The 24687-nt window shown below is 39.7% G+C and overlaps 1 protein-coding gene across 3 annotated transcripts in view; it reads right to left on the bottom strand.

The window, feature by feature from the left end:
• The window catches only part of PDE11A (phosphodiesterase 11A), a 462517-nt gene that overhangs the window by 214222 nt on the left and 223608 nt on the right, over window positions 1–24687 (bottom strand). For all 3 annotated transcript variants that reach the window (XM_042243674.2, XM_004004552.6, XM_060409727.1), the window contains exon 6: window positions 437–569. In XM_042243674.2, coding sequence (XP_042099608.1) covers window positions 437–569 — 133 coding nt within the window. The remainder of the gene's footprint in view (window positions 1–436; window positions 570–24687) is intronic.

The following is a 24687-nucleotide window of genomic DNA, read 5'->3' as shown; positions in this document are numbered from 1 at the left end:
CTAGAGTGGGTAGCCTTTCCCTTCTCCAGGAGATCTTCCCAACCCAGGAATCGAATCAGGGTCTCCTGTATTGAAGGTGGATTCTTTACCAGCTGAGCCACAAGGGAAGTCCAAGAATACTGGAGTGGGTATCCTATCCCTTCTCCAGCAGATCTTCCCAGTCCAGGAATCGAACCAGGGTCTCCTGCATTGCAGGGGGATTCTTTTTTTTTTTTTTTTGCAGGGGGATTCTTTACCAGCTGAGCCATGAGGGAAGCCTGTCAGTCAGCAGTAGGCGATGTGGAAAGTCAGATCACAGGGGAAAGATTCAGAAGAACTGCCAGTCAGCTCAGGAGTTGCTGTGGATTTGCATGATGTTCCTTTGGGGCTCTGGCCAGCAATGCATCCACAGGGTGACAAGAGAACCTTAAAACTGCAACCAGAGGCCTCCTCTTACCTCAGCATCAAAGCGGGGATCCTGGTAGGCATCACTGATGTTCACTGGAAGGCCCGTGGAAGCCACCAGCTCGGCAACACTGTTATTTATTAGCCAGTCAGAGTACGATGATTTCTCCATGCTTTCTTTGAAACTATCAGAACACCAAGGCAAGCAGAAAGAAAAGAGAAAAACATCAGTTTACCTGAAAGCTAACCTGTAAAAGTACTCCTGTAGCAGGACTATCCATCCTCATTAAGAAGGGGCATGTGACTTTAGTCACAGAACAATAGCAAGGTAATTAGCAGCAGCTACGTCAAAATGACTTACCTGCTATCTTGTAAAATAATCAGCTCCATGGGTAGAAATGATAGATTCTTTAAGATCCAGAGGACAACTCTAGGTTTTATTTAGCCCCCAAAGCAGGCAGAGGTAGAACAGATAATCCGGAAATGACCAAAATTGATGATAAGATGCCAATGCCACGGCATAATAAATTACACTCACCCTCCTCAGCCCACACCTCTTAACAGAGCAGACTAGATGCTTGATACTAGGGAAAATGAAACCCAAGAGTGAGGAAGAATTCAGAAACAAATTGAAAATTTACAGAAGTGTAGCAAAAGAGCGTGTCTAGACTCCATCTTAGTGTTCTGTAGCCATTTTTTGTAGTGTCAGAGTATATTTCTTAACAAAAATACATTTCCTACTTACAAAATCTTACTGAGAAATGTTTTAACCCTACCCTTGACATTAATAATTTAAAATATATCCATGTATGATTTTAACAAGGAATTTTATGTTAAATGATTTTGTTAACTTTCCTCTGTGCCCCTTTCACTACAAAGGTCAAATTTACACAAATGCCATAAGAATTAGTAAGATTCCCCACTTCATCCCTCCCCTCCATCATTTCTTCCTCCTGTACCTACTGAGCACTGCCAGGAGCTGCAGGAAGTACAAACTGGAGTACTGTTCAAATTAGCAACATCAAGGAAGATTTCCTGGAGGATGTTAGGTTTATGGCGTGGCCAGTAATAATTGAAATTACGTAAATGAATGTAACTGTACAGGGCAATGCTTTTCAAAGTACATTCCGTGGAACCCTGGGTTCCTGAAGATGTTAATGAATGTACTATAGTAAGAATAATAACTCTATTGACTTTTTAATCTGAGCTGCAGTGTACAAAAGAAAAACACTAAATTCTGTACATAGAAAGTGAAAGTGAAGTCGCTCAGTCCTGTCCGACTCTTTGCGACCCCATGGCCTGTAGCCTACCAGGCTCCTCTGTCCATGGGATTTTCCAGGCAAGAGTACTGGAGTGGGTTGCCATTTCCTTCTCCAGGAGATCTTCCTGACCCAGGGATTGAACCTGGGTCTCCCACATTGTAGGGAGATGCTTTACCATCTGAGCCAGTCATTGTTATTATGCAATAATGTGTCTGTGTGGAATTTGTGCTGTACTGGGAATGCCAGGAACTGGCATGGAGTGTCCACTGGTTATGTGAATGAGAGGGAAGCGCAGACATTATTTACCATCATTAATACATCTCATCTGTAATGACCGTTGGTCTGCGTCTGATAAGTTCAACATGGATTTGTGATGCTTGTTATTCAGTCCTTATTGCGTATTAAATGTTACTTGCACATAAACGTATTCCTTATGGATCTCCAGCTGAAAATGAAAGCATTAATAAAAAACAGAGGTGAATTTCTCTGGTGGTGGCTAAATTAAAGAGGTAAAAAGACTGAGGACTTCAAAGAGAAGACAAGCTCTTTATTTTCTCAAACAAGCAAAAGAACAACAAAAAAAGTCCATGTTTTATTTTGTTTATTATGCCCATGAGAAGTGAAATTTCACATTGTGCTACAATGAAAGCAGAAAACAGGAAGAAACATGAAAATGGACCTGATATAAGGATCCAATTTAATGAAGTCATTTGTCAGTTTATAAAAGGGTATGACTGAATGCTGATCATTTCTTGCAGAGATTCATGGATCAGTTGATTCATTCTGTGCTGCTGGTGTACCATAATTATTTTTTACATCCTCTGTGATGAAACAGTGTAGAAAGTGCTGACCTACAGTGTGGTGAGAAGAGCTGTGGTGGGACCTTGGGGATGAGCTAGGGAAGGAAATGAGAAAGATATGTAGGGGTTGGGGGAGGCTAAGCACGGATCTGAGAACTGAGGAAGGTCATTTGGGGCCATAATCAATCTAAGGGCTTCCCTGACGGTTCAGATGGTAAAGAATCTGCCTGCAAAGCAAGAGTGAAAGTGAAACTGTCGGTCACTCAGTCGTGTCTGACTCTTTGCAACCCCATGGACTGTAGTCCATCAGGCTCCTCTGTCCATGAAATTCTCCAGGCAGGAATATTGGAGTGGGTTGCCATTTTCTTCTCCAAGGGATCTTCCCAACCCAAGGGTTGAACCTGTGTCTCCTGCATTGCAGGATGACTCTTTCCCATCTGAGCCACCAGGGAGTCCCGCAGTGCAAGGGACTGGGGTTTGATCCTTGGTGGGTCACAAACAGCTGGACATGACTAAGCCACTAACACTTTCACAATCAATCTAAGGAGACTCACTGCAGTTTGGAAACACATCAAAAATTTGATTCCTCCGTAGGCTGTGAGTGCAGATGAGATTGTGGTAGCTCAGTGGATCTCAGTTGCCATGTGCATAACTGCAAAATAACCAGTTAGGTTATTTTAACTCTTTAAAGAGTTAAGATTAAGATTAGTTTAAAGTAACAAGAAAATAGTAAAGAAATCCTTTAGCTTATATTTTACTAGGACCAGGTGCATAGGAAGCTTGGGTTTTTAAGTGAGTTTCCTGTAAAGAGCTACAGTTTGATTCCTCTTCCTCAGTGGTATCTTGATTCCAAGTATGAGATTCACACTGACTCAAAGAGAACTTCATGAGCTGAAACATACTGACCGTGGAGGGATAAAAGAGAATTGTCTTATTGCACAGAACACATAATTCCTGAAATGTGGCTGTCCCTGAAATGAGGCCCAGTGAGTAAATACAAACATCAAGGTCGACAAGGTGCCAAGCAGCGTAGGAGAGAAATCTATACAAGTAAAACTAATCAGACAAATAAAATACCCCAGGATGAGGAACTTCACCAAGTTTAATTGTCTGAAAAACCTCTCTCAGCTAAAGGTTCAAACATAGAAAACTGTATGAAAATAAATATAAGACTATTTTTTAGAATTAATTCTCAAAATGAGTCTCTAAATTAGAAGACAAAATATCTGAATAAAATGATGTTAATCATTAGACTGTGTCTGTATTGATGGTTTTGTTCTCAAAATCAGAAAGACTGATTTCCTTTAGGATTGACTGGTTTGATCTCCCCACAGTCCAAGAGACTCTCAAGAGTCTTCTGCAGCACAATTCAAAGGCATCAATTCTTCTGCGCTCAGCTTTCTTTACAATCCAACTCTCACATCCGTACATGACTACTAGAAAAACCATAGCTTTGACTATATGGACCTTTATCAGTAAAGTAATGTCTCTGCTTTTTAATACACTGTCTAGGTTTGTCATAGCTTTTCTTCCAAGGAGCAAGCGTCTTTTAATTTCATGGCTGCAGTTACTGTCCACAGTGACTTTGGAGCCCAAGAAATGAAAATCTGACACTGTTTCCACTTTTCCCCCTTCTATTAGCCATGAAGTGATGGGACTTGTCTTTCCTAGAGGCTCCCGATACTTCACTCTTTCAAGAATGACCATTAGTTGGGCTGCTGCAAAATGCTGGAAAGTCATAAGTGAATCTTGAATGAAATGATCTATAAGGGTCTTTTCTTTTTTTCTGACAAAAGGGAATTGATACATGGGAACCCATCTGTATACATATGGTCTCCTCAGCTCCTCCCCCTACCTGTACAGAAGGAGATATAGACAGAAACTAAAGAGGCCCCACCTTCAGGAAGCTCGCAAGCAATGACAATGGATTGTGATGCCCTAAATGAAGATGTAAAGACATTTTGGGAAGAGAGAAAAGAAGGATCAGTTCTGTCTAGGCTGGGAATGATATTTGAGAACTGCTTCACAAAGGAAGTTAGTATAAGCTGATCTTATAAGGAGGATAAGTAAGAGTCATCTGGCAGAGAAAGAAGGAAAAAGCAATTCAGACAAAACCACAACAGGACTCAAGCTTTAGAAGTGTGAGGTTTTCTGTACTGGTGTAATGAATGGTAGAGCTAAAACTTAGACTAAATGGCAGAAGTGATGACTACGGCTCTAATAGAAGAGGCAGCCTCTATATTGCGTAGTTCCATGCACAAACACAACCACATTTATACTTATGGTTCCCACACACATGTCAGCAGCCCATTGAGTCCTAAGTTCCCTATGTATGCATCTAAGCACTTTCTGGACATTGCCTCCTGGTTATCCACAGACATCTCAAATTTAACATTTGCAAGATTGAACTAACACACTCTCCTTGACGTGTTAACAATCATTAAAAAAAAACCAACTGTGACCATTAACTAAAAATAGATCATTGGGTAAGGAATAGAAGTTTCAACATAGACACAATCTGTTTTCTTATTTTCGGGTCATGATTGATTATCAGTTGCCCTCTGATAGGCTGAGTATTATACAGTGGGGGTAGGATTCAGAGAGACGAAGAATCAGGAACACCAAGAACTCTTCCAGACCGAAATTTCTTTTTTATGCTTTGTAAACAAAAACTGATTTTTAATCTACACCTTGTACCTGGTACTAGTTTCCATCTTGCTCCATTGACCAGAGGTCAGTCTGAACTTTTGGTTCACAAAGAGAAATGCCTTTATTTTTTCTTCTCAAGTAAACCTGTCTATCTCTGGGTCCTTCCTGAAGCTTCGAGCTGTGCAACATTATTTGAAGTTGTCTTTTAATTAGGAGATTAAGGAACTAAGTCAATATCAGTTGAACTCAAAGCTAGGACCCCAGCAGGAGAATCTCAAATGCCTAGATCTAGGACATTAATAATTTCCTACTGCCCTCAGCATATCTTTGAAGGTTACCAAATAAGTCTTAGACATAAAAGGTAATGGGAGAGAACTTAATTAGCAAGTAGAACCAGCCTGTCAATTGTTATACTGTGGTGGGAGAGGAAGATGCTCTAAGTTGCAGACCTTCTGAATTTTATCATGACCTGAACTTGTTAATTATGGTCCATCTTGAGGATACTTCATTACACTTGTATTTCTCATTTTAGGTATTGTGTTATCAGAAATTAAGACATGGACACCAAATAACACATTTCCTGCCCTTCATTTCCTCAAGTTGTACAATGGGAATGATGAGATTTATCACTCCAAGGAGTTGGTGTCATTTTGGGAAGCATCTTGCACCTCTCAGCTGGATGTCAGATGGCATTACTGTGAGTAGTTGGCGTTTACAATTTAGTATCAGGTAGTGACAACTGCTTGGTTTCATAGCGGAGTGAATCTGGGTTTTCGGGGGTTGTTTCTGTTTTTTGTTTTTCTTTGTATTTTGGCCCAACATTTCCTTGCTATGAGACTACAGATCAAATTTTAATAACTCTGACTGTTAGTTTCCATAACAGAAATTAGGGGAAATACAACCCATTTTACAGGGTTGTCTTGAGGATACAACAATGTAATGTTGAATAATGCATAACACATAGAAAGCTCTCACTATTAGTTCCTTGTAGCCCAAAGATTCTTCATTTATTAAAAACACTAGGTGAGGTATAGTCTGTTTATCTACTGGGACAGGAAAGATGTGACTGTTTTTTTGGCTGTGGCATTGTTGCCAGATTTGGAGGGGTGCTGAAGTAAAAATGTGCTAGCTGGTAAAACTGTTGACAATAAAGGATAAAGTTAAAATTCTATCCATCTCGGTGTGTCAAGTAGCCCTATCACATCTCTCTTTGGGGCTCCTGTGGGCACCTCCACCCGTCTGCTCTGGACTGAGAGCATATCTTCCCACAAGTCCTATGCATATGTCTACACAGCAAGAAAGAAGTGGACTCAATGCGTTAAAATATTAACTAAGGCATGTTAAATGAGAGACCTAAAAAAATGAGACAGTAAAGCATAAAAAAACCAATCATTAACTTTCAAGTTGCTATGATTCTGTTTACTGTGTGGCATCAATATAGGGGACAGCTGACCTGCACAGGCTACTATTTTATGTTTGATCTCAGTACTTCTTCATGTGCCTTGTTTTCATGGAATGTTTTTATAGCTTTTATCCTTCTCTGTGACAGTCTTACTAAAGTGATAAGACCACTGATCCAAAATACATAGGGTAATGAGAAGGTTTGTCTTTCATTTAGTCTTCATATTCTAAGTCAGGAAAAAGGAAAAAAAATAACTAAAATATATTTGAGAAGTGAAAGCTAGATGTTTGGGAAATGTCTCCTTGAGTTTCCTAAGATTTTTGGAAGACACAAAAGTTTATTAGAAATATGGCCTCTCCCTCACTGATGTTTGATTATTATAATTAGTATTATGCAAATGGGGTATAGACACATACATTACTACTGCCATGGAGGTTATTTATAAAATAGGGTTATATTTGGGGAGGGGGATTTGGGGCCATTTAAGCCCAGAAATATCAAAGTGATATTATCCCTGCACAGTTCAGTTGCTCAGTCATGTCCAATTCTTTGTGACCCCCATGAACCGCAGCACACCAGGCCTCCCTATCCATTGCCAACTCCTGGAGTTTACTCAAACTCATGTCCTTTGAGTCAGTAATGACATCCAACCATCTCATCCTCTGTCGTCCCCTTCTCCTCCTGCCTTCAATTTTTCCCAGCATCAGGGTCTTTTCAAATGGGTCAGCTTTTTGCATCAGGTGGCCAAAGCATTGGAGTTATAGCCTCAATATCAGTCCTTCCAGTGAACACCCAGGACTGATCTCCTTTAGGATGGACTGACTGGATTTCCTTGCAGTCCAAGGGACTCTCAAGAATCTTCTTCAACACCACAGTTCAAAAGCATCAGGTCAGGCATAAATTGTTCCAGTGTCAACACTCCATCCATATAACATTCTCTATATTTTGTGGGAAAAGGAGGTTGGATATAACTAGATGACTCTAACAATGGAGCTTCCTGATAAATAAGCGGCCTTGGCACCAAGTGGAAGCCTCAGAGCTCAGTTGCTGGTACCTGGAAGACTGAGCTACTGATCCACTTCCTTGTTACACAATCAAAAGGAAGTTGGGCCATCTGGATCTTTTACTTTTCAACTAGCAACATTAAATATTGGCATAAGTTTCAGCAGCCCTGAATTTATCAGATGATGGACAATCAAAAAGAACAGACTTTTAGACTCTGTGGGAGAGGGAGAGGGTGGGATGATTTGGGAGAATGGCATTGAAACATGTATACTATCAGGTAAGAAACAAATTGACAGTCTATGTTCGATACAGGATACAGGATGCTTGGGGCTGGTGCACGGGGATGATCCAGAGAGATGATATGGGGTGGGAGGTGGGAGGGGGGTTCAGGATTGGGAACTCATGTACACCCCTGGCTGATTCATGTCAATGTATGGCAAAATCAATACAGTATTGTAAAGCAAAATAAAGTAAAAATTAAAATTAAAAAAAAAGAATGTCCTAAGGTTCTCATTTATAGGAAGTTACACAACAACACAAATCTTACATTTCAAAGATGACTGGTTATGGTGGTGATGATGCTATTTTAATGTTTAATATTTTAAAGATTTTCTTCATTCCTTGAAAATAGAATAAGTATCACATTTTTATTCTTACAAAACACCCATCACATGCTTCCTAGCAGAGGTGCAGTTAAAGAAAGAAGATCCACGAACAAGAAAGTAAAAGAGAATATAGTCATGATATACTATAGAAGTATTCTGTCTTACATCAGTGTGTAAGTTTGTCTAACTTACTACTCTAGGTAATCGAGACGTTTCAAAGAAGGTAAGTAGAACAGAGAGACTTTCCAAATTGGTAAAGCCTACAAAAGTTTGTCCCTCCATAAAAGAATGAGAATGCTAGCAAAAAATGGTCAAAATCAACTTTTTGAAAACTGAGGAAATTAAAGAGAGGCTTACAAAAATCCAAAGAGTGTTCATTCAAGAAAAACAGTTGAATCTCTATAAGGACAGCAAGTTGTGTGTTATTTTAACTTACCTTATTCTCATCTCCCTGTCTCAAGCTCTGGGGTAGTGGTGAAAACCAACAGACTCATAATCACGCTAGCTTTGAAAACCAGTTGCCAAGTAGCCACTGGCGGAGGAACAATGGGTTTGGAGCTCCCCAAAAGTCACACCCCTAGAGAATTGTTATTATTTGACCTATTTGGCAGCTCCATGGAAACCTCCACTCATAAAGCTTTTCTGTATTTGACCTGACTTTGAGCTTGCTCACTAAGAACACCCTTTATCCCAAAGCATTCGTTGGGGGGTAAAATGGCAGCAGTTGTTTAATATCACAACTGCTTTTGGCAGAGAAACACTTACAGCTAACAAGAAGCTGACCAGAAAACTTAAAAGAAGAAGTATGGGAATAAGATGTTACTAGGGAGATTTGCAAAGTTCCGACACATTCCTGGAAATATAGAGTTGAATGTATGCTCAGAAAAGACCAGAGAAGGTCCTAAACTCCCACCTCTGGTTGACCTTGAAGTTCTGTGAAAGCAGAAGTGAAAGCTAAGTAAACTTCCTGTCAGAGAATTGAAGGTACCCCACACATGCACACAGATCCCTCAGCAAGGCTGGAAGACTTATTGGTTCTTTTTTTTTTTCTTTAAGGAAATTCAACCCAGTCATTAGCTGACAACTGAGCTAACTAAGGAGAGAATTCAGTTGCCACACACAACAAAGATAGTTCAAGAAAGCCAGTAAACAACAAATAGCAGAAACAACAATAACAGAAACAAATATAAACAACAGCAAAGCCTGGATGGAATGAGTCAGGAGCTGATATTATTTCCAGTATTCGTTTAAACTATTCCATTTTAAACTGAGAGAGAGAAATAAAAAAAATAAACAGGAAAAAAAGCAATCAACAGAAACTGCCTCAAGTAAGCCCAGATGTTGGACTTACCAGACAAAGACTTTAAATTGGCTGATATAAATGTGTTCAAAATACTAAAGGAAACCATACTCCGACCTGCCCCCCCAAAAAAGAGCCTAAAGAAAAACATGAGAAAAATGTCTCACCAAATAGATAATATTAATAAAGAGATGAAAATCATAAAAGGAACCAAATAAAAAATTCTGGAATTGAAAATTATAATAATTGAAATAAAAATTCACTAAGAGGGATGAACAGGAGGTATGAGAAGCCAAAAGAACTTGAAGATAAGTTAATTGAAGATAGAGAGTATCTGGTCTGAGGAACAGAAAGAAAAAAGAATGAAAGAAAAGAGTCTTAGCAACTTTTAAGCACATGAACATATGGATAATGGAAGTCTCAGACAGAGAGGAGACAAGAAAAGGAGAAGAAAAGATATTTGAAGAAACAAAGGAGAAAATATCACATATTTGACTAAAATAAACATTCAGTCAGTTCAGCTCAGTTGCTCAGTTGTGCCCGACTCTTTGTGACCCATGGACTGCAGCATGCCAGGCCTCCCTGTCCATTGCCAACCCTTGGAGTTTACTCAAACTCATGTCCTTTGAGTCAGTAATGCCATCCAACCATCTCATCCTGTCGTCCCCTTCTCCTCCTGCCCTCAATCTTTCCCAGCAGCAGGTGACCAAAGGATTGGAGTTTCAGCTTCAGCATCAGTCCTTCCAATGCACACCCAGGACTGATCTCCTTTAGGATGGATCTCCTTGAAGTCCAAGGGACTCTCAAGAGTCTTCTCCAACACCACAGTTCAAAAACATCAATTCTTTGGGGCTCAGCTCTGTTTATAGTCCAATTCTCAATCCATACATGACTATTGGAAAAACCATAGCTTTGACTAGATGGACCTTTGTTGGCAAAGTAATGTCTCTGCTTTTGAATATGCTGTCTAGGTTGGGCATAACTTTTCTGGAGCATGTGTCTTTTAATTTCATGGCTGCAGTCACCATCTGCAGTGATTTTGGAGTCCCCCAAAATAAAGTCTGACACTGTCTCCACTGTTTCCCCATTTATTTCCCATGAAGTGATGGGACCACATGCCATGATCTTAGTTTTCTGAATGTTGAGTTTTAAGCCAAATTTTTCACTCTCCTCTTTCACTTTCATCAGGAGCCTCTTTAGTTCTTCTTTGCTTTCTCCCATAAGGGTGGTATCATGTGCATATTTGAGGCTATTAATATTTCTCCCAACAATCTTGATTCCAGCCTGTGCTTCATCTAGCCTGGCATTTCTCATGATGTACTCTGCATATAAGTTAAATAAGCAGGGTGACAATATACAGCCTTGACATACTCCTTTCCCTATTTGGAACCAGTCCATTGTTCGATGTACGGTTCTAACTGTTGCTTCCTGACCTGCATACGGATTTCTCAAAAGGCAGGTCAGGTGGTCTGTATTCCCATCTCTTTCAGAATTTTCCACAGTTTGTTGTGATCCACACAGCCAAAGGCTTTGGCATAGTCAATAAAGCAGAAGTAGATGTTTTCCTGGAACTCTCTTGCTTTTTCGATGATCCAGCGGATGTTGGCAATTTGATCTCTGGTTCCTCTGCCTTTTCTAAAACCAGCTTGAACATCTGGAAGTTCACGGTTCACGTATTGTTGAAGCCTGGCTTGGAGAATTTTGAGCATTACTTTGCTAGCGTGTGAGATGAGTGCAATTGAGCGGTAGTTTAAGCATTCTTTGGCATTCTTTCTTTGGGTTGGAATGAAAACTGATCTTTTCCAATTCCATGGCCACTGCTGAGTTTTCCAAATTTGCTGGCATACTGAGCGCAGCACTTTCACAGAATCATCTTTTAGGATTTCAAATAGCTCAACTAAAATTCCATCATCTCTACTAGCTTGGTTTGTAGTGATGCTTCCTAAGCCCCACTTGACTTCACATTCCAGGATGTCTGGCTCTAGGTGAGTGATCACAACATCATGATTATCTGAGTCGTGAAGATCTTTTTTGTATAGTTCTTCTGTCTATTCTTGCCACCTCTTCTTAATATCTTCTGCTTCTGTTAAGTCCATACCATTTCTGTCTTATATTGTGCCCATCTTTGCATGAAATTTTTCCTTGGTATCTCTAATTTTCTTGAAGAGATCTCTAGTCTTTCCCATTGTATTGCTTTACTCTATTTCTTTGCATTGATTGCTGAGGAAGGCTTTCTTATCTCTCCTTGCTATTCTTTGGAACTCTGTATTCAAATGGGTATATCTTTCCTTTTCTCCTTTGTCTTTCACTTCTTCTATTCACAGCTATTTGTAAGGCCTCGTCAGACAACCATTTTGCCTTTTTGTATTTCTTTTCCTTAGCGATGGTCTTGATTCCTGCCTCCTGTACAATGTCATGAACCTCCGTCCATAGTTCTTCAGGCACTCTATCAGATCTAATCTCTTGAATCTATCACTTCCACTGTACAATCGCAAGGGCTTTGATTTAGGTCATACATGAATAGTCTAGTGGTTTTCCCTAATTTTTTCAATTTAAGTTTGAATTTGGCAATAAGAAGTTCATGATCTGAGCCATAGTCAGCTCCCGGTCTTGTTTTTGCTGACTGTATAGAACTTCTCCTTCTTTGGCTGTGAAGAATATATTCAATCTGATTTTGGTATTGACCAAAAGAAACATTAATCTATACATTTAAGGATCTCAACAAAATCCAAGTAAGATAAACTCACAAGGATCCACACCTAGACATAACATTAACAGACTACTGAAAACTAATGGAAGCCAGAATGCAGCTGAATGACACAGTCAACGTGCTCAAAGAGAAAGACCATTAAGGAGGAACTGTATATCCAGCAAAATTATACTTTAAAAATAAAGGAGAGGTTGAGACATTTTCAAATAAACAAGAACTGAGAAGATTCATTACCAGCAGACATGCCCTAGAAGAAATACTAAAGGTTGTCATTCAGGCTGAAATTAAAGAACACGAGAGATGAAGATCATGGCATCCAGTCCCATCACTCCATGGGAAATAGATGGAGAAACAGTGGAGACAGTGTCAGACTTTATTTTTTGGGCTCCAAAATCACTGCAGAGTGTGACTGTAGCCATGAAATTAAAAGACGCTTACTCCTTGGAAGAAGAGTTATGACCAACATAGGTAGCATATTCAAAAGCAGAGATATTACTTTGCCGACTAAGGTCCATCTAGTTATTGGACTGTGAAGAAGGCTAAGCGCCGAAGAATTGATGCTTTTGACCTGTGGTGTTGGAGAAGACTCTTGAGAGTTCCTTGGACTGCAAGGAGATCCAACCAGTCCATTCTGAAGAAGATCAGCCTTGGGATTTCTTTGGAAGGAATGATGCTAAAGCTGAAACTCCAGTACTTTGGCCACCTCATGCGAAGAGTTGACTCATTGGAAAAGACTCTGATGCTGGGAGGGATTGGGGGCAGGAGGAGAAGGGGACGACCGAGGATGAGATGGCTGGATGGCATCACGGACTCGATGGACGCGACTCTGAGTGAACTCCGGGAGTTGGTGATGGACAGGGAGGCCTGGCGTGCTGCGATTCATGGGATTGCAAAGCGTCAGACACGACTGAGTGACTGAACTGAACTGAACTGAGAGAGTAATCTAAACCCACATGAAGAAGTAAAGAGCACTGAAAAAGGTAACTCTATAGTAAACACAAAAGATAGCATAGGTGTATTTTTTGTTTGTAACCTTTTTCCCCCCTCCTATCTCATTTAAAAGATAACTGCATAATGATTATTTATGGGGTTATAATGTAAAAACTACAATTTTTAAGACAACAATAACACAAGGGTGGGAACTATATGAGTAACTTTTCTTGCGCTACAATATTAAGTTGGTATTAATCCAAATTAGACTGTTACAAGTTAAGATGTTAATTGCAATCCCCAGGGCAATCACTAAGGAAATCATTGAAAAAAATAATAAAAGAAATGACAAGATAATTTAAATGGCCCATTAAAAGCTGATACTACAAAAGAAGGCAGAAATGAAGAAACAGAGGGACAAAGAGACTTAAGACATGTAGAAAACAAATAACAAAAAAGGTAGATGTAAATTCTACTTTATAAGTAATCATTTTAAATATAAATGAATTAAACACCCCAAACAAAAGGCAAAGATTGGCAGAACAGATACAATAACATGAGCCCATATAACAACTATATGCTGTTTATTAGAGACATACTTTAGGTTCAAAGACACAAACAGGTTAAAGTAAAAAGATGAAAATATATCTACCTCAAACAAATCCTCCCCAAGGTGCCTAATTCCAAGTACAATATGTATTTGAGTGAAAAAGCTGACTTAAACCTCTACATTAAAAAAACTAAGATCATGGCATCTGGTCTCATCACTTCATGGCAAATAGAAGGTGAAAAACACAGAAGCAGTGACAGATTTTATTTTCTTGGGCTCCAAAATCACTGTGAACAGTGACTGTAGCCATGGAATTGAAAGACATTTACTCCTTGGAAGGAAAGCTATGACAAACCTAGACAGCATATTGAAAAGCAAAGACATCACTTTGTCGACAAAGGTCCATATAGTCAAAGCTTTTTTTCTAGTAGTTTTTGGCTTTCTAGTAGACATATACAGATGATTTTTCTAGTATTCATGTACAGATGTGAAAACTGGACCATAAAGAAGGCTGGGCACCGAAGAATTGATGCTTTTGAATTGTGCTGCAAAGTATTCTTGAGTCCCTTGGACAGCAAGGAGATCAAACCAGTCAACCCTAAAGGAAATCAGTCCTGAATATTCACTGGAAGGACAGATGCTGAAGCTGAAGCTCCAATACTTTGCCCACTGGATACAAAGAGCTGACTCACTGGAAAGACCCTGACGCAGGAAAAGATTGAAGGCAAGAGGAGAAGAGGGCAGCAGAGGATGAGATGGTTAGAGAGCATCACCAGCTCATTGGACATGAATTCCAGCAAACTCTGGGGGACAGTGAAGGACAGGGAAGCCTGGCGTTCTGCAGTCCACGGGATTGCAAAGAGTCGGGAACGACTTAGTGACTCAATAACAACAACAAAATGTATTTGAGTGAAGAAGTTCTGAAATGTTTGGGAAAATCAGTTTCACACAATGCTTATATTTTAAAATAACCAGCATAGGCACTGATTGAGGCCACACACACTGCAAGTGTTAATCAAAAATTTCTTAAATGTCTAAAGTTGTGTTGTGGGTCACAACAATGTAATGGATGATGAAATTAATTCTGTGGGTTCAGACAGCAGGTGTTTTTTTTTAAAAGAATAGACTAAATCAGAAGTTACATAAATAGTAAAGGTAAGCATAGTTTCAAGAAACATGTTTTAGATATATGTGTGTGTGCATTTGTGTATATCTTTATATACATTAACTAGGTTTGGATATAAAATGTTTACTTTTGCTGTAGGTTGTGATGAAAAGGTTGAAATTCACAAGCTAGGGGATACACAGTGAAATTGGCACAGTTAGGATTTATGGTAAAGATATTAGCAACATTGTCCATGGCAGGTGCAGAATTTCTAATTCCCCAGAGCATCATCGGGATGGCGTGCTTTTCGGTGGCAATGTCGCAGCAGGGATGAGTCACATCACACTTCCTGGAAGCACAAGCCCAAAATCATATTCATAATCTAGACAACTGCTGGAGATCACCTCACCTGGGCCAGGTTCATGTCAGAGTTATAAAATGTATACTATGACTGTAAGACACAATCACAGTAAATTGTGATAAACAAAATCCTCATCATACGTAGTCTCTCCAGGCTAACACAGTCTATTCCAAGTTTATTCCTGAAAATGTCACTGCTGCTGGACGAAAACAAAGAACATCTCAAGGAGTCTTGTTTACAAATACTTGACCCAAGGCTAGAGCTCATCCTATAGTTTTGTCTCATTATAGTCACATCTCATGGAAGTCAGTTCCTTCTTGCCTCTCAAAAGATCAGATTTGGGATGGAAGCCTAAAAGAATGGGTTACAGAGAAGTGAGGAGTGCTACAAGGAAAAAAATTTATTTATAAAACTAGATTCCACATAAAATTGAAAAGGAAAAGAAAAAAAAATCAATAAGGCATTGAAACTTGAGTTTCAGTATTTTGACCCGAAAAATGCAATGCAGAAAACTAGTGTTGAGAAGAATCATAGGGCTATCCAATCTGAGAAATGAAATAAACCCTAAAAGTCTCCAAGATACTTCTTAAAGTTGAGTTGTACCCTCAGGGCGTAGATGTAGATAAGTTAAGGGATAGAAAAGCCACAAGAAAAACATGTGAAGGGGCCATACTATTTCATTGAATCTGCAATAAATCAATTGTAAAATGCACTGTTATTTTTGAACCACTGAAAGAAGACAAAAAATGCTGCAATGAGTCAATGTATTCTTTTCACTTAAAATATTAATATTTTCATCTTACTTTAGAGATCTTTTAGGTTAGACATACATTTTATCATATGCCACTCTTGAAGGAAAATTTTAACTATGTAAGTTGATTATATATAGAAGGAAAACTTACGAGCAAAGAAATTGACCAAGACATTTCTAAAATTGCTTCAAATTCAGTGTCACTCTTCTGAACCACTTTTCAATACAGAGTCTTCGATGTTCACAGAAACGAGCTTTGAGTCACCAGGATGCAGCCTTTTTTGGAAGAGTGCTCCACTATCACCTTTAGGACGCTCTTCCGAGCTGCCAACCCCCCCCCTGCAAGTTTCCATGCTGCCATTCTACTGAACCTGGTAAGAGGGCTCATTGGCAGGTTTTTAGATAACGACCAGACTCACCTTCCTTCCTCAAGTATCCTTTACTTGGCGTGTCGACAGAAATTGTAAGGGTTTGCTGCTGTCCAGCCACGCCACCAGCAATTCTTTTATTAGACTGTGCAGATACATGTTTGAAAACTGTGTCAAGACCTAACATAATTGGAAGTTCATGCAGGGCTCCTGGCCATGTGTTCCACGGGGCAGAAAAGATGTGCACACACATACACACACACACAGCAACATCGAGTTCAATCTTATTCTTACATGATATGGGGTTCAGATTCATACACTAACACTGCATTCATTTCCTATTTCTGCATAACAAACTATTACAGAATTAGCAGCTTAAAACAACACTCTTTTGTTATCGCACAATTCTTGGAGATCAGAAACTTATGGCGTTTGTCAGCTGGATTTACTGCTTAGGATCTCACGAGACCAAAATCATGGTGCTGACAGAACTTCATTCCCTTCAGGAGGTTCTGGGGAAGAATCAAGCTCATTCAGGTTGTGGGAAGAGTTCAATTTGCTGTAGCTGTAACATGGTGGTCCTGATCTCCTTGACATGTGGTCCTGTGTATATTTAAGCCAGAAATATGTGTTGAATTCTGCTCATACTTCAAATTTCTCTGATTTCCACCTATCTAACTTCCTTTTTAATCCTCAACTGGGAGAAAGCTCTGTATTTAAGAGTTTGTGATTACACTGTATCCACCTAGCTAATCCCGGAATAATCTCCCTATTTTAGCATCAATTGATTAACCACCTTAGTTACATCTGCACAGTCTCTTTGGCTATGTAATGTAACATATTCATGAATATGACAGAGCAGGTGAAGGTCATGGGGGCCCAAATTCTGTCTACCACCTTTAGTTTGACTTTGTTATTTAAAATTAAACATGATGGCAAGTTTTAACCATCTGATGTTATGCATGGCCTCATGCTGAAATGCTGCACTTTGATTACACTGGACCCATCCAGATAATTCAGGATAATCCCCCCATCTCAAGATTCTTAATCACATCTGCAAAGTCCCTTTTGCCAAGTAACATTCACAGATTCTACATATTCAGATCTGGATATCTTTGAGGGGGTTATTACTCTGCCTACCATACATACACCTTTGTCTTTTCAAAGAATGCTTTAGCTCTCCACCCTCCAGGCTGACCTGCATGCTGGCAGGCTCATTAAACAGAAAGCCTTGCCTTTTAACTGCTCTGAGATTTCTAGTTTTATTTTCCTCTTCCCCTTCCAGTTGTACTAAATGAAAAATATAGCAAGAAGATTAAATTTTCTTTAAAAAAGATTGCTTCCCATTGAAGTAAATTTTTTTTCCCTTCAACTGCCTTACTCCCCAAATGCTGAAGTCGTTACAAAACTTGGGCTTTAAATAATAATTATTTCCACTATATTCTATTAAATGATTAAGTGAAAATATCCTTTTAGCCAGCTGTTAACTTCTAGAAATTACAGACATTTAACTTTTTTAAAAAAATTCTTCAAGTAGCAGTGCTGAGAAAGTGCAATTTCCAAAGTGTCCATATTTATACTTAAGTGACACATCAGTAAAATCTGGCCAAATATATTTTATACTAAATAAAAATTTCTAATTCTTAAGATGTTCATGTCTGTTTATTCCTACTTTCAGGTACATATGATAATTCAGACTACCTATTTCCATTGAGGGCAGAAAGAGGTTCATTAAAGCTTGAGTAAGAGATTCAAAAAAGTTTATTCGGCCGATTCACTAAATATTATTAAGTCAGGCTTCACAGGAGAGGTCCTATAGTGAGATCTGAGGAGGGGGAGGGTCAAATAGATCAGAAAAGATCTTAATTTTTTTGTAAAGTCAGTATTGAAAGTTAGTATTCATAAACACAGAAGGTTGGAATAATAAATGCATCAACAATATTATATTCTGTAAAAGAGAGGCACATGTCCTTTCTAATTTGTTATGATTCTGAAAAAACCAGAAAACTGTGTTCCACTCTTAAATGCCAGAATAAGAAGGACTCAAGCAAGCTGGGGCATATACATAGGAAAGTAAAAAAAAGCGGCAAAGAGTCTGGGACCATGAAATATGAAAATAGTCTAAAAACAGCAGTTGCTGACCTGGAAAAGGTAAGTACAGTGGATCTGTGCAGTCTTTCAGGACTGAACCACTGCCAAGTGGGTAAGGCACTAGATTTAATCCTTGGCGGCTTTAGCTTGCCATTCTCTGGTCCTTCCATACTGTTGCCCAGAGGATTTTCCAAGACAAATCTTAATATGTCACTCACTACCTGCTTACTCTCCCATGAGTAAGCAGGCATGTAGTCAGCCTCCAGGACAAGTAAGAGGGTCTGAGCAGCTGAGAAGGACTGGGTAGTTCCCAAATCCCCATCAGATGGCATTCTGGGGCGCTGGATGCCCTCAGGAGGAGCAAAGGGCCATCACCATCAATTACAATGACCCTCGTGACAACAGATCACAGCATTAAAGACCCTGAAACACACCACATTTTCTCCATCACCTAATTGAAGATCCTGAAACAGGCCATGTTTTCTCTCCCACTTCTCTGCTTCTGTTTACAGTGTTTCCTTTCCCTGGGAGGTTGTGGTGTCACCAACTTCCCATCATCTTACAGGGCCTAAGTAAAGTTCCACCATGTCTGAAAGCGCTTCCTGAAGATCACCTTTCAGTTTTCCCCAGATGAGTTGGGTGTCCCTTCCTCTATATTAAAATGTCAACCAGTACAATAAATTAATTTTTATTGGAGTATAGTTGCTTTAGAATGTCGTGTTAGTTTCTGGTGTACAACAAAGTAAATCAGTTATACATATGAAAAAAGTCAAAGTGTTAGTCATTCAGTTGTGTCTGACTCTTTGTGACCCCATGGTCTGTAGCCCACCAGGCTCATCTGTCACTCACTCAGATGACATTCATCTACACTCATCTGTCACCCATGAGCTCATGGGATTTCCCAAGCAGGAATACTGGAGTGGGTAGCCTTTCCCTTCTCCAGGAGATCTTCCCAACCCAGGGACTGAAGCCAGGTCTCCAGCATTGCAGGAAGATTCTTTACTGTCTGAGCTACCAGGCAAGCCCCAGTTATACATACACATAATTTTTGCAGAAAATATTGACTTGCTTTACCATCATGATTTACTTGATAGCAGGACATATGAGCTTAATCTGGGACACATCTCTACATGAGGGGGGCATTTATCTGTACAAATTGATGCGCATGAAGGAAAGGGCCTTCCTGGGAGGAAGAGGTCTTGAGCCTCTGAGCCTGGTGGCAGAGATGGAAGAAAGGTGGGGAAATCAAAAGAACTTAGTGGCTGGCCCTCAGTTTGAGGACTCGGTCCTAAGCCTGATCCCATGGACTTGGTCCAAGTCCTATAGAGAAAGAAGGGTGGCAGATAAAAGCTTTAAGAACCAAAATATTGGTTAAAAAAAAAAAAAAAAATATATATATATAGTACACGCAGGACTGATTGAGGGTCAGACAGCAAACTGTAACACATGGTAGGGAAAGTGACCCTTCTTCCTACTCGTACACTGATTACCCAGCCTTGTCTGGATCTGGAAAGGCCACCAGTGCATGTGAGACATGCTGGGGAGCTGTGGTATAGCACTGGTGAGGGGTCCAGTGAGGTCCATGGGAATCTGGAGTGGGTCAGGAAGTCCATGCCAACAGGTTCCACTCTGTCATGCTTAGAAGAAGAGGACTTAGGGACACTTCGAGAAATGATGAGTGAGCAACGAAAATTTTTAAAAACCTTGGGGATTCCCAGAGCTACTTCATGAGTGGCTTTTGCAAAGGGCTTGGGTTCTTATGCTACAAGGGAGAAATGACCAAGCAGTCAAGTATAAATTATCACTGTTACTGTGACTTTACTTATAGCCATGGTCTAGAGGGCGGGTGAAATCTGGTTATGGTTATATTACATTCTTAACCTCCTCCTACCCCCTTTATTGGCTTTGAGATCCAATGAGGGCAGAGACTGCTGACTTTAAAATAAATTCTCAGTAGCCCCATTACCTATTGGAGAATACTCACCATATGGCTGTTGAATGAAATGATAAAATTAATGAAGGGATTCAGTTCAGTTCAGTTCAGTCGCTCAGTCGTGTCTGACGCTTTGCAACCCCATGAATTGCAGCACGCCAGGCTTCCCTGTCCATCACCATCTCCCAGAGTTCACTCAGACTCACGTCCATCGAGTCAGTGATGCCATCCAGCCATCTCATCCTCGGTCATCCCCTTCTCCTCCTGCCCTCAATCCCTCCCAGCATTAGAGTCTTTTCCAATGAGTCAACTCTTCGCATGAGGTGGCCAAAGTACTGGAGTTTCAGCTTTAGCATCATTCCTTCCAAAGAAATCCCAGGGCTGATCTTCTTCAGAATGGACTGGTTGGATCCCCTTGCAGTCCAAGGGACTCTCAAGAGTCTTCTCCAACACCACAGTTCAAAAGCATCAATTCTTCGGCGCTCAGCCTTTTTCACAGTCCAACTCTCACATCCATACATGACTACGGGAAAAACCATAGCCTTGACTAGACGGACCTTAGTCGGCAAAGTAATGTCTCTGCTTTTGAATATGCTATCTAGGTTGGTCATAACTTTTCTTCCAAGGAGTAAGCATCTTTTAATTTCATGCCTGCAGTCACCATCTGCAGTAATTTTGGAGCCCCCCAAAATAAAGTCTGACACTGTTTCTACTGTTTCCCCATCTATTTCCCATGAAGTGATGGGACCGGATGCCATGATCTTCCTTTTCTGAATGTTGAGCTTTAAGCCAACTTTTCCTCTCTCCTCTTTCACTTTCATCAAGAGGCTTTTTAGCTCCTCTTCACTTTCTGCCATAAGGGTGGTGTCATCTGCATATCTGAGGTTATTGATATTTCTCCCGGCAATCTTCATTCCAGCTTGCATTTCTTCCAGTCCAACGTTTCTCATGATGTACTCTGCATAGAAGTTAAATAAGCAGGTTGACAATATACAGCCTTGACGTACTCCTTTTCCTATTTGGAACCAGTCTGTTGTTCCATGTCCAATTTTAACTGTTGCTTCCTGACCTGCATACAGATTTCTCAAGAGGCAGGTTAGGTGGTCTGGTTTTCCCATCTCTTTCAGAATTTTCCACAGTTTCTTGGGATCCACACAGTCAAAGGCTTTGGCATAGTCAATAAAGCAGAAATAGACGTTTTTCTGGAACTCTCTTGCTTTTTCCATGATCCAGTGGATGTTGGCAATTTTATCTCTGGTTCCTCTGCCTTTTCTAAAACCAGCTTGAACATCAGGGAGTTCATGGTTCACGTATTGCTGAAGTCTGGCTTGGAGAATTTTGAGCATTACTTTACTAGCATGTGAGATGAGTGCAATTGTGCGGTAGTTTGAGCATTCTTTGGCATTGCCTTTCTTTGGAATTAGAATGAAAACTGACCTTTTCCAGTCCTGTGGCCACTGCTGAGTTTTCCAAATTTGCTGGCATATTGAGTGCAGCACTTTCACAGCATCATCTTTCAGGATTTGAAATAGCTCAACTGGAATTCCATCACCTCCACTAGCTTTGTTCATAGTGATGCTTTCTACGGCCCACTTGACTTCACATTCCAAGATGTCTGGCTTTATATTAGTGATCATATCATCATGATTATCTGGGTCATGAAGATCTTTTTTGTACAGTTCTTCCATGTATTCTTGCCACCTCTTCTTAATATCTTCTGCTTCTGTTAGGTCCATACCATTTCTGTCCTTTATCGAGCCCATCTTTGCATGAAATGTTCCCTTGGTATCTCTAATTTTCCTGAAGAGATTTCTAGTCTTTTCCATTCTGTTCTTTTCCTGTATTTCTTTGCATTGATCACTGAAGAAGGCTTTCTTATCTCTTCTTGCTATTCTTTGGAACTCTGCATTCAGACGCTTATATCTTTCCTTTCCTCCTTTGCTTTTCGCCTCTCTTCTTTTCACAGCTATTTGTAAGACCTCCCCAGACAGTCATTTTGCTTTTTTGCATTTCTTTTCCATGGGGATGGTTTTGATCCCTGTCTCCTGTACAATGTCACGAACCTCATTCCATAGTTCATCAGGCACTCTATCTATCAGATCTAGGCCTTTAAATCTATTTCTCACTTCCACTGTATAATCATAAGGGATTTGATTTAGGTCATACCTGAATGGTCTAGCGGTTTTCCCTACTTTCTTCAATTTGAGTCTGAATTTGGTAGAATGTGGTCCACTGGAGAAGGAATGGTAAACCACTTCAGTATTCTTGCCTTGAGAACCCCATGAACAGTATGAAAAGGCAAAATGATAGGATACCAAAGAGGAACTCCCCAGGTCATTAGGTGCCCAATATGCTACTGGAGATCAGTGGAGAAATAACTCCAGAAAGAATGAAAGGATGGAGCCAAAGCAAAAACAATATCCAGTTGTGGATGTGACTGGTGATGGAAGCAAGGTCTGATGCTGTAAAGAGCAATATTGCATAGGAACCTGGAATGTCAGGTCCATGTATCAAGGCAAATTGGAAGTGGTCAAACAAGAGATAGCAAGGGTGAACGTCGACATTCTAGGAATCAGCGAACTGAGATGACCATTATATCTACTACTGCAGGCAGGAATCCCTCAGAAGAAATGGAGTAGCCATCATGGTCAACAAAAGAGTCCGAAATGCAGTACTTGGATGCAATCTCAAAAACAACAGAATGATCTCTGTTCATCTCCAAGGCAAAGCATTCAATATCTCAGTTATCCAAGTCTATGCCCCAACCAGTAATGCTGAAGAAACTGAAGTTGAACGGTTTTATGAAGACCTACAAGACCTTTTAGAACTAACACCCAAAAAAGATGTCTTTTTCATTATAGGAGACTGGAATGCAAAAGTAGGAAGTCAGGAAACACCTGGAGTAACAGGCAAATTTGGCCTTGGAATGCGGAATGAAGCAGGGCAAAGACTAATAGAGTTTTGCCAAGAAAATGCACTGGTCATAGCAAATACCCTCTTCCAACAACACAAGAGAAGACTCTACACATGGACATCACCAGATGGTCAACACCAAAATCAGACTGATTATATTCTTTGCAGCCAAAGATGGAGAAGCTCTATACAGTCAACAAAAACAAGACCAGGAACTGACTATGGCTCAGATCATTAACTCCTTATTACCAAATGAAGGGATAACTATCTCCAAAGGACAAATAGGTTGAAGTCACAGAAATCTGATTCAATATAAAAAGGCTTTCTGACAACTAGAACTCCCTATCACTGGAAAAAGCCCACCATGACAAAGTTAGAAGAGTCATCAAGAATGTCTCAAAAGAGATACACATGGAGAGAGATGAATCAGTCATTTCCAGCTCTCAAACTGCGTGGTATTAATTACATGAAGACCAAGAGAAGACTGGTCAAAACCAAAGAGTTATCCACATAAGACAGTAGGCAGAAATGATGAGTCAGCAACAGAACTGGTTTTTAAAAAAGTCTTCAAGGACTGTCTATAAAAATCAGCAAGCTTTAAATAGGAGGATAAAATTAATTTATATTAAATTAATTTATCAGAATTAAAATAGTGTGCTGAAACATTGATGAATGAAGCCCTAGACATTACCTTCAAGAGCTATCGTATCATAACTCTGAATGATGTCCAGAGGACTAAGGTATCTAATGAACGTTATCTATAGTGAAGATGTTAAGTGATAAAAGGTTAAAGAAAAGATTTACAACACGTTGAGAGCAAGCTGTGATCTGTGGACTCATAGCCTGTTTCAATGGCTTTTCCGTGGCCACTGGCAAAGTAAATGCTAGAGCCACTTGTCTTTATTCCTTTAACTTTCAATAAATGACCAAAGGATCCCACATCCACCAGAGGACAATTACTGGACAATGCAGGAAAGGTCTTCTGAGATAAATGGATATTGTACATAAAGGCCACAAATAGAATGATGGAGAATACGATCTCATAATGCCAAAGTTCAAAGGCACTTTTCAAATGTCTCTTTAAAAGAAAACCTGACCTTTCTTTCTTTCTTTTTTTATTATCAGAAGTTTGCCGAGGGCAGTACAGGCCTTGGGTCATTTTATTTTGTACATAGAAGTACTCTCAGCAGTAAAAATAACGAAATACTTAACTCTGTAGTGACCATGAGGGCATATTTAGTATTTTTTTTTAAAGAACAATATTAAAATATTAGAATTTCAAAGGAAATCTTTCCCCTTCACATATGAGAGAGAGAACCTGTATGAATTGGTACTTAGCCAAAGGAGTAAGTATGAGTAGAACATTTACATTTCTGTAAAATGTTACAGAAAAACCCAAACATTTTGGCCAACCCAATGTTTCATGCTACTTTGCATGAAATTTTTAGGAAAATGAATACATCACTAGTAACTTTATGTCTAAATCTTTTTTAGGTATAGATTAGCTGACATTAAATATGGATGTGAACATATATTTTCCTGAAAACAAAAAACCTCTTCCAGAAGGT

This window comes from Ovis aries, chromosome 2, assembly GCF_016772045.2.
Source record: "Ovis aries strain OAR_USU_Benz2616 breed Rambouillet chromosome 2, ARS-UI_Ramb_v3.0, whole genome shotgun sequence".
NCBI lineage: Eukaryota > Metazoa > Chordata > Mammalia > Artiodactyla > Bovidae > Ovis > Ovis aries.
This window is presented reverse-complemented; position numbering and strand designations above follow the sequence as displayed.